At 36.8% G+C, this 11,333-nt stretch overlaps 1 protein-coding gene across 1 annotated transcript; it reads right to left on the bottom strand.

The window, feature by feature from the left end:
* Positions 1-273: 273 nt before the first annotated feature.
* On the bottom strand, positions 274-972 carry LOC141588544 (uncharacterized). The gene has a single exon (XM_074409981.1). It carries the CDS (start codon positions 970-972, stop codon positions 274-276), a length of 699 nt encoding a protein of 232 aa, XP_074266082.1.
* Positions 973-11,333: the final 10,361 nt, after the last annotated feature.

The raw sequence follows: 11,333 nt of genomic DNA, 5'->3' as shown, positions 1-11,333 counted from the left end.
CTCATTACCATAACCATTTTGAAGCTTTAGTTGAATCTGCTCCAGGTTTCCTCTAGCAATTCTAGCATTATCCTCCACATTAGAGAAAGCCTCATGATTCAACTGTCTCAGATCAGCCTTTAACATTTTCAGCTTCCTAACAATCTGAAACATCTTGATCCTCTTGATGTTATGCTGCCAAACTTTGCCAATAATATTAAGGAAATTATCATCATTCCCCCACATATTAAAATATTTAAACCATGTCCTCCTTCCTTCATCAGTCCTCCATAACTAAATGACACAAGGATTGTGATCAAACAATCCCTCAGGTTGAAAAGTAGTTATGCATTCAGGGAACCTCATAAGCCAATCCATATTCACCAGAGCTCTATCAATCCTGCTAAACCTTCTCCCATCCCCCTCTTGCTTATTACTCCATGTAAAAAAGGCACCATGAGCAGGGATATCAGCAATTTCACACTTTTCAACACATTCCATGAACCCCTTAATTTCATTATCAGTCACCACTGAACCTATTCTTTCATCATACCCCAGGACATTGTTGAAGTCACCACACACCATCCAAGGACCTTGAAGATTAGTATGCATACCCTCTAAAGAATCCCACAATGGGTCCCTGTCATTAAGCCTGTTAAAGCCATACACATAGGACATCCACCACCAGCAGGCAGTTGGTCTATAGGTTATCCTACAATGTATCACCTGAGGTTCAATACTAAGGGCCTCCACATCAAAAACATTATCATCCCACAGTATCCAAATCCTACCATTCTCACTAACAGCATTATTAGTGATCAAAGACCACTGATCACCCAAACCATTATGAACCTTATTAATAGCATTATTTCTAACTCTAGTTTCCATTAACCCTACTAAACCTATATTATTCTTCTGCAGATGCCACTTAATGTCTCTCTGCTTATTTGGGCTATTACACCCCCGAACATTCCAGAAACCAATCTTAACCATGATCAATAACTGGCCTGACCTCCCCTATCTCACCATTGTTAACACTACATCCAAGTTTAGTGGTATTAAGATTCTCCAAAAAAGATTGTTGACTGCCATTCTGACTTCCACTCCCATCCTGCCTATTAAATCTAGTTAGGAGCCTCATTGCTGAAGTAGGCCCCCTATTAGGCATACCAAGCATGGGTGTAACCATAGGGAAACCTACCCCTACATTTGCAGGAGTACAGGCAGGCACTACTACAAATACAGGCAACTACAACGACCCTTTAACAACGCTTATTCACGAAAATAATCAAAACACGTTGTAGAATTGATGCCGCGAATTTTACCAAACTTAATTACAACGGTTCTGTGTTGTTAACCGTTGTTATTGGTTTTAACAACGGGTCATACTTGAAAAACCGTTGTTAATATAAAAACTAATAACAACGGTTGAATCTGTAATACATTTTAACCGTTGTTAATAATTTGGCGCAAAATTAGTGAAAAGTAATCACAACGGTTATATTAGAACCCGTTTTTAATACTTTTTAACAACGGTTGTAGACTCAATAACCGTTGTTATTAATGTTATGAAAATCTTAAAAAAAACAGATTGATTTATTCTGCTATACGCTACAAAACACAAACACAAGCTAATACTGCTACTATATCATCCTCCATTCCTCCCTGATCGTCTCTCTGTCTTCATCTCTGTCATTGTTGTCACCGTCTTCTCTCCCTCATCGTGTTTATCAATCAGGTATATATATGTTTCTTAGCAACGCTTATAGATATAGGATTTTTTGGGTTATTATCTAATTTGTTGATAATTTAGCTTAATTGTTTTCCTGAATTTCGTTTATTTGTTTGCCTATTATTGTATTTTCTGAATTAGTTGCCTATTATTACGAATGTAGAATAATGACTCGAACTTGGATGATTGATGCAAATATGAGTGACCGCACCTACAAGAATGGTTTAGCTGAATTTTATGAATTCGTTTCGAACAATTTGAAAGGTTTTTCTAGTATTGCATGTCCTTGTGAAAGATGTGGTAATATTAGCTATATGGCTTTTCCGGACATTAAAATACACCTAGAAAAGTGGAGATTTAGTCGATCCTATACACGTTGGATTTTTCATGGGGAATCATTAGAGGAAGAGAATAACTCTGAAGAAGATGATGTTGAGGTACACGAAATGCTAACTGATGATCATGAGTTTGCCGAGTTTTTTGAGTTGGAAGAGTTGGAAGTAGAGAAGTTGAATGTTGGGTCTATAGATAATGAAGAGAATGATGATGAGTCGATTGCTTTTGAAGATGTAGGTGATGACACTAGTAATTGGGATGACCTTAACAACATGTATGAGAAGTTGTGTGAGTCTGAAGCACCTCTGTATCCTGGTTGTAAGTTCACAAAAATGTCGGCTGTGGTGAAGTTGTATAATATCAAGGGGGCAAATGAGGTGAGTGACACGTGTTTCACTAGTTTTTTAGCCTTGATAAAGGAGTTGCTTCCTGATGGTAATGTTCTACCTGTTAAGACATATGAGGCGAAAAAACTAATAAGAGGAGTGGGTATGAAATATGAGAAAATACATGCATGTCCAAATGATTGCATATTGTATCGGAAATTATATCAAAACTTAACCAATTGCCCTAAATGTTTGGAGTGGCGTTATAAGGATAAGGAAGGGATCCCGGCTAAGGTGTTGTGGTATTTTCCATTGATACCAAGAGTCATAAGGATTTATGTGAATCCCGATGATTCAAAAATGTTAACTTGGCATGAAACAGGAAGAATAAATGATGGAAAGCTAAGACACCCGGCAGATGGTATGCAATGGAAATCGTTCGACGCTAAGTATCCCGAGTTCGGCAATGACCCTAGAAACTTACGTCTAGCGCTGTCCACCGATGGAATGAACCCACACGGAAACATGAGTAGCCAACATAGTACTTGGCCGTAGTGTTGGCTATTTATAACTTACCTCCATATGTGTGCATGAAAAGAAAGTATTTGATGTTGTCGTCGTTAATTTCCGGCCCTAAACAACCTGGAAATGATATAGATGTATATTTGGAACCTCTTCTAGATGATTTGCGATTGTTGTGGGATAGTGGGATAGAAGTATTTGATGCATATAAGAACGAAACTTTCAATTTGAGAGCGATGTTATTGTGTACAATATCTGACTATCCGGCTTATGGCGACCTTTCTGGGCACACAGTTCATGGAAAAGAGGCTTGTCCATTGTGTGGGGAGGATATCGAGTCTGAATACTTGAAGTCTTCTCGTAAGTATGTGTATATGGGAAATAGGAGGTTCTTGTATCATGGCCATTGTTATCGCAAGATGCGGAAAGCATTCAATGGAAGACAAGAACTTCGTCAACCTCCTAGAATTTTGAGTGGGCATGAAGTTTATCAGAAAGTAAAGCATATTGAGATAGATTATGGGAAGAAGAGCGGCTCTAAATTGTCTACTCGTGGGTATAAGAAAAGATCCATATTTTTTGATAAACTTCCATATTGGCCTGACCTGGAGGTCAGGCATTGCCTCGATTTCATGCACATTGAGAAAAATGTTTGTGATAATATTATCAATACCCTTCTGAATGTTCCTGGTAAAACAAAGGATAACGCCGCAGCTAGGGAAGATATGAAAATGATGGGTATTAGGCTAGAGTTGGCACCACAGAAGAGAGGTAATCGTACATTTTTACCCCAGAGCTTATACCCTTTCACGGAATGAGAAAAAGAGTTATGTGCATGCTTGAATGGAATTAAAGTGCCACATGGTTATTCGTCGAACATCAAAAGCCTAGTGTCGATGCAAGACCTAAAACTCACCGGGTTAAAGTCACATGATTGTCACACTTTGATGCAACAATTACTACCTGTGGCTATTCGTTCCATTTTACCTGAAAAGGTAAGATATGCTATAACTAGATTCTGTCTCTTCTTCCAGTCCATATGCGAGAAAGTCATCGATCCCGATGACGCGGATTCATTGCAGGACCTCATTGTAACCTCTCTTTGTCAGTTGGAAATGTATTTTCCACCCTCTTTCTTCACTATCATGATTCATCTGACCATTCACTTGGTTAGGGAGATTTTGTACCTTGGGCCCGTGTACTTGAGATACCAGTATCCTTTCGAAAGATTGATGAAAGTCTACAAGGACTATACATCTAATCGGTATCATCCAGAAGGTTGTATTGCTGAACGCACTATTTTAGACGAAGCTCTTTCATATTGTTACGCTCATCTCTCCCCTGAGGAGTTGATTGGCGTTCCTAAGAATCGTCATAGTGACTGGATGACCGAAAAAGGTATTAGGGGCCGGGTTGAAAAAATTGTGACACGTGAAATGTTGCATTTAGCACACACGTATGTGCTAAACAACGAAGATGAGGTGCAACCTTATATTCAACAACACAAAGATGAGCTCAAATACGATCACCCAAACAAGACCGAGAAGTGGATTGCGAACGAGCATACGAAGACGTTTGCAGAATGGCTTAGGAATATTGTCTTAGAGTGTACGGATCAAACTGGTGATGACATCTCTCCTAGGTTACTACGTCTTGGTTTAGGTCCAAATGCCAGGGTCACCTTTTACAGCAGTTTTGCCATTAATGGATATACTTTTTACACCCGCGAGCAAGATGAGTTGATCACAATGCAAAATAGTGGTGTGAGTTCTGAATTTGAGGCAATGCACTTTGCTACTTCAAAAGATAAAAAGCCTATTTGGGGAAAATGCCTTTATTATGGTGTTATTCAAGAAATATTGGTACTAGATTACATTGATTTCACAATGCCTTTGTTTCGATGTAACTGGGTTGATAACAACCTCCATTGTGTCCGAAAGGATAAGATGGGATTTACGTTGGTCAATCTGGGTAAGGTTGGCAATAATAAGGATGATCCTTTCATAATGGCATCCCAAGCTAAACAAGTGTTCTATGTCACCGATCCTATGGATAAGAAGTGGTCTGTTGTACTGTCTATAAGGAGTAGAAGGAGTAGTCCATCCGATAATGGTGATGATGATCAGGATGTCGTTTTTGAGGGAATGGATCACTCTACCACTGTATCTTATTTCGACGATGTTGACACTGATCATGAGGACACTGAAAGCATCTATATGCGTGATGACCATGGTGAAGGTATTTGGGTTAACGAAGAAACTATGACATCCAAGAAACGTCCCCGATCCTGAGATAGTTCATCAGGACACAGTGATATGGACGACCAACATTTTGAGTCATTTTCAGACCAATAATTTGATGGTTTAATTTATTGGTAAATCAATAATGGTCATTGTTAAATAAAAATTCCCAAATTTGCATGGCATGGTAAATCCTGTAGCTTAGATATGCGGTATGCATGCATCTTTGGTGTTGTCTTATTTTCTTGATCTTATTATTAGATGTGGATGTTGGTGTTGAAATTGTTTGAATAATGTTGCAAAGATATGGTGCTTCACATTTATTCGATGTATGTATTGTTACAGGTTTGGGTTGTAATGGAATTACAATAATTTTTAAAACAAAAAAAAGGTTCAACAATAACAACGGTTATATTTAAATTACCCGTTGTTAATACTTTCAACAACGGTTATAGTTACATTACCCGTTGTTATTACAATCAACAACGGTTATAGTTACATTACCCGTTGTTATTAATTTCAACAACGGTTGTAGTACCCCTACCCGTTGTCATTGATTTTTTTGACATATTTCATTTTGGCGCAAATTTGGTGAAAATATATTACAACGGGTATATTTTAACCGTTGTAATAAAGTTTTGACAACGGTTGACTTTTATTGACCCGTTGTTATTAACATATAACAACGGTTTTGCTTTGAGCACCCGTTGTCAATAGTTTGTCTTAATAAAAAACTAATTTACAAACACATACAAAGATACCACACAAACACACACAACACCAGTTCAATCGTTGGTATCCCGAGTTTATTCTTCTCTCTCCTCGCTTTCTACATTCTCGCGTTGCCGTCGCCGCTTTTCCGACGCCTTGATTCCGTTGCCTTCCCTTATCATCCTGCTTGTTCTCTTTATCATCATCATCATCAGGTATGTTCACTTTAATTTTGTGTTTCGTCATTAGGGTTTTAAGACGATCATCTTTTTTCTTTTTCATGCATCTGTTTGTTTTTCGTCTTCTTTGTTATCTTTATCATCCCGCATCATCTACTTCACTCCTCTTATTAGAGTTTAGGATTTTAGAAGCTCAATCTGTTGTTTTAAATTTTCATTCCTATTAGGGTTTAGGGTTTTAGATAATAATCTGCATGTACGTTGTTAAGTTGTTCATTTCCTATATCATTCATATTTGGGTTTTAGGATTATCATGGGTGAAAAACGGAAAAGAAGTCAAAAGAATAATAAGCCTGGGGATAATAAGCCTGGTGAGAGGGGTGCTACGAAGTGCCCAAAAGCCCTTGCAGCTATAGCCGCTAAAGACCCGATGGAAATAACATGGAGCTCGAAGAGTTTCCCTACTGGTCCAAATGCGGGTTATTTATCCAGTTGGATTGGATGTTGCACAAGACAGTTTGTGCCTATCCATTTAGATGATGTTAGATATTTGAATCCAAAATTGGCGGAGTTATACTTGGCTCGTGTGAAGGAAGCCTTTATTATACCCGATGAAAGCCATGATAAGTATTTAATGCATAAGGCAGCGGATGTCCACAGGCAGTGGAAGTGTGACGTTGCTAGAGATTGGTTGTATGTGGACAAGGCAACGGGGGAGATGCGTAAGAGCCCACCGGCAAACAAGTGTCCCACCATCAGTCAGGAACAATGGGATCTTTTCAAAGAGATGAGAACTACTGAGAAGTTTCAGGTTAAATATCCTCGTCTTTTAACGATTTACCTATCATTTTTTTAATTAATGAGTCCTTTATATAATCTTTTTATTATCTCATATACTTGCGCTTTTATATAATTATTTGAAGGCTGTTAGCAGAAGAAATCGTGCTAACATTTCATGCAAGGGGAAATGGTATGTTTCTCGAGGCGGTTACAGAAAGATAGAAGAGAACCTCGTAAGTAGCATGCATTATTCCCCTGTGAGACTTTATTTTTTTAATCACACTTGGACTTACATTGATACACATTTACATGTATAAATGTTACCATGTTAATGCGTAGGTGGCAAAGGGAGTGACCAACTTGGATCGGCATGTAACTTATAAAGAAGGGCACACGCCTAAAGGATCCCGGTCGCGTGACAAATCTGATGAGGAAGTGTTGGCCAACATAGTAAGCATTATTTTATTAAGACGAGTTCATTACTAACTTTATTATTTTAGTCACAAATATAATTTGAAGTTTATTTAATATATTATAGGACAACGTATTGAAAGAGTTAGAAGAAGGAAATTCACTCCCAGTGGTCGTAATGACGTTCTTGCTAGAGCGATCGGCCGACCCGAACATCCAGGTCGTTTGAGGGGCGTCCCGTTACAGGTTGGAGTAACGAAATATTATGGGACAACTGCCCCAATAAAGAAGAAAAGGAAGACTAAGTCTGAGAAGGCTGACATGGTACCATTTATTCTATTATTTTCATGTAAGTTCAATTCACATGTTATTGTTGGGATAAAAATTGCTGACACATTACATTCTTGGCACGCAGCTTCAGTTAATGGCATCCGTACTACTAAAGTTGAATGCTGGAGGCAAGCTTTCCGAAGAAGAAGTGAAGATGATGGAGGATGTCATTTATAAAGGGGGTAATAAGGTACAACAGATTGGTCAAGAGGCCGCTACTACCTTGGCAATACATGAGAAGGAAGTATCGGTCAACGAGATTCAGAAAGATCAGGTACCTAATGCTTCTGAAGTTGTAACAACTAAAGCCGATCAGGTACCTAATACTTCCTTATTTTTCTTTTTTTTTTTTTTTTTTTTTTTGGGTAAGATCAGGGGGTGTGTTCCCTGCCAGCTCTAATGCTATAACTTCTGACATCGTGCCATTGGTTAAATTTATTAGGTAAATAATGAGTCTGAAAAGGAGATGCAACTTGAGAAGACGGCTAATAGAAAACAGCATACATCCCCTTCAAGTCAGTTCCCTGTTTTCAGTAAGGTATGCATGAAGTGTTTAATTAGTTAAATTTATATGAATTCTATTAAATTTTGGGATATAATAATGTATGTGTATATTCTTCAGGCCGTAAACAAGAGGCCAGTTATTCTTGCTGACCCTAAATTCGAAAATCCATATGTGCGTGTTGGCCGGGGTCTCGTAGAAATGCACACCAAATCAGCAGCGGTAACTGTAGTAGTTCATGGCGAAAAACTTTTGCCGAATCATAGAAAAGTAGAGATAACTACAGTCTTTCCAGGCCATGAAAACTTTCAACTGCCTGTCCCAGTTCGTGACGACATTACCATTCTGGGAGATGCGGTTGGGAGTTTCATCCAATGGCCTGAAACTCACATCTACTTGGCTCGGTCGTCTCCGCCTCAGCAGCCGAAAGCAGTTGGGGTTAGAAGAAATACCTTTATATATATGTTACATTTTTAATTGTTGAATGTTTTTATATGTTAAATTTATATGTTATTTTTTTTGTAGGGAACCAAAAAGCCGGCTTTGGCGGATAAGCCTAAGCCTAAGTCCACAAACATGCCAACTACCTCGTCGAGACAACAACTTGATGAGGTATTTAATTAACTTCTCCATTTTTATGAAAACCTCCCTTTAATTTTTTTTGTTTCTGTATTTCTAAAAAGCATGGAAATTTTTTGTATGTAGGGAATAAAAAAGCCGGCTAAGGCGGATAAGCCTAAGTCCCCGGACATGCCAACTACCTCGTCCAGACAACAACTTGATGAGGTATTTAATTAACTTCTCCATTTTTTTAAAAACCTCGCTCCCTTATATTTTGTCTGTATTTCTAAAAGGCATGCATGGTAATTTTGTGTAGGGGACAAAAAAGACTGATAAGCCTAAGTCCCCAAATATACTGCTACTACTACCTCATCATTGAAAGAGCAGGTTGATGAGGTATTTAGTTAAGTACGCTTTTATTTTTATTACTCCAACTAGGATATGTTACCTTTGGATTTTTTATTATTTTAATTATCTACATGTGTAGGTTGGTGGTAGTAGCACAAAATCAAAGAATCATTATTTCCCGACTGAAAGAAGTTAGGAGTTTAAACTCCTCACAATATTCTGGGAAGGATTACATGCAAAAAGTAAGAACGGTGACGATGAGGAAACTGCATGAGGAGGCTGGCCGTCGCATAACCAACGAGCAATTGATAGTTATTCCGCTCGAGGAGGATATTCTAGGGGTTGAGCGCGAAGCACTTATGTGATGGGATATGCTAGCCATTTGGGCTGGCCTAGACCAGATTGATGTCCAACACCTATTTGTTTGGATGAAGTAAGTTTCTTAATAAATAATTTCATATTCTAATATTCTGACTACTAGATAGTGTTTTAAATACCGGAATTAATACCGTAATAATGTAGGATATTGAAAATGAGAGTGATCCCCGAGAAGAAGATTCCATCTGATCAATACGGATTCATGTGCCCCTATGTTTTATCTTTATTTATTCCGGAATTCTCGTTCGAAGATCGGGTAGATTATATTGCTCAGCAATTGGCGACAACCAAGAAGCTGATTTTTGCCCCTTATAATGAAAAAGGGTAATAAACAAATTAATATTACGTTTACCCCTACAATTGCATTTTCATAACTAATATATGTATTTGTTAATAATGATGATGTCTCTTGATGTAGGACTCATTGGGTGCTAGCAGTCATCATGCCGACAAAGAAGAAAGTTTTTTGGTTGGACTCTTTACATAATCAACCAAGCGAGACTTTTAAGCGCTTGATTAATAAGTAAGTTTATAATACTGATTTATTTATAATAACATTAAGTTTCAATTTTTATTTATAGCAAAAAGCTCATTTTTGCCCCTAAAAAAATGAATCTTAAACATAATATGAATATTATTGATTTTAATAACTATAATATTCATAATAATAACAATAATGAGGATGACTAATTAATAATAAATTAATGATGATGATAATAATAATAATAATAATAATAATAATAATAATAATAATAATAATAATAATAATAATAATAATAATAATAATAATAATAATAATAATAATAATAATAATAGTAATAATAATAACAACAATAACAACAACAATAACAATAACAATAACAATAACAATAATAATAAATAAATAAATAAATAATAATAATAATAATAATAATAATAATAATAATAATAAAATATTAATATTAATATTAATAATACTAATAACATTAATAAATATACTCCCTCCATACCACACCAATGGTAACATTGGGAATCTTGGCACTATTCATGATCGTAGGGAATCTTCGATATTATTCTTAATCTATAAGACAAAATATAGTCATGTGAGATCTTGTTTGATTTATCGTCATGAATGCTATAAGAATATCAAATTTTTATAATTTTTAATAAAGTGTATCTAAAGATATTCACGTTACAAAACGTGTCTCGACAAGTGTGAAAAAGTCAATGTTACCATTGGTGTGGTATGGAGGGAGTATAATATTAATAAAAACTATTAAGTTTAAGATTCGCAAAATTGAAATTGGCTAAATTTAGTGGAGTGGGCGAATCAAGTGAGCCGAGTGAATGAATGAATGGAGCCGAGCCGAGCCGAATCGAATCAATAGAGTGAGCTGATGCCGAATCGAATCTAACTAAATAAATTTGAAATGGAGAGCCGAATCGAATAGAATAAGAAATTTGAACTTAAATGAGCTGAAAATAAACCAAAAAGAACAGGGCCTAACTCTTCAACTTTAGATCTTGGTGATACTACTTTTGTGCTAATTTAATTTGAATTTGGGAATTGAAATCTCTATTTAGCTTATTGAGAATTTTTTTCTAAAATGGGCTTTTTTAACAAAGTAATAAACAAAATGGGTGCGTTTTCAAAGTTATTGTCGAAAATGGGTCCACGTAGTGTAACACCCCCATACCCCAAGTGCCTTACCAGGACCACTCAGGTATGGAGACATCACCATCTCGGTTGCCCGAGGTATGATAATCAAATAGACAAAATAGAAACAACATTTATTATAAGTGCTTTAATGAAAAGTTACAATCCTCAAACCAACTGAAAGTACAATACATTATTCCAACTAACTGTTCTCAAATGAAATGTAAATAAAGACTAAACTACAAATGAAGACTCTATCGTCATGTCGTGGCCATCCCCACTATCCAAAGCACCATCTCTATACCGCTCAATATCTGCTCACCATCCCCGAATGGATCACCGCAGTTTTTACAAAACAACAC

Source organism: Silene latifolia, chromosome 6, assembly GCF_048544455.1.
Source record: "Silene latifolia isolate original U9 population chromosome 6, ASM4854445v1, whole genome shotgun sequence".
Taxonomy (NCBI): Eukaryota; Viridiplantae; Streptophyta; class Magnoliopsida; order Caryophyllales; family Caryophyllaceae; genus Silene; species Silene latifolia.
Note: the sequence above shows the minus strand (reverse complement) of the source record. Positions and strands in the feature narration are given on the sequence as shown.

Coding starts and splice junctions, on each gene's coding strand:
- LOC141588544 (XM_074409981.1), bottom strand. CDS start 972: ATGGTTAAGATTGGTTTCTGGAATGTTCGGGGGTGTAATAGCCCAAAT.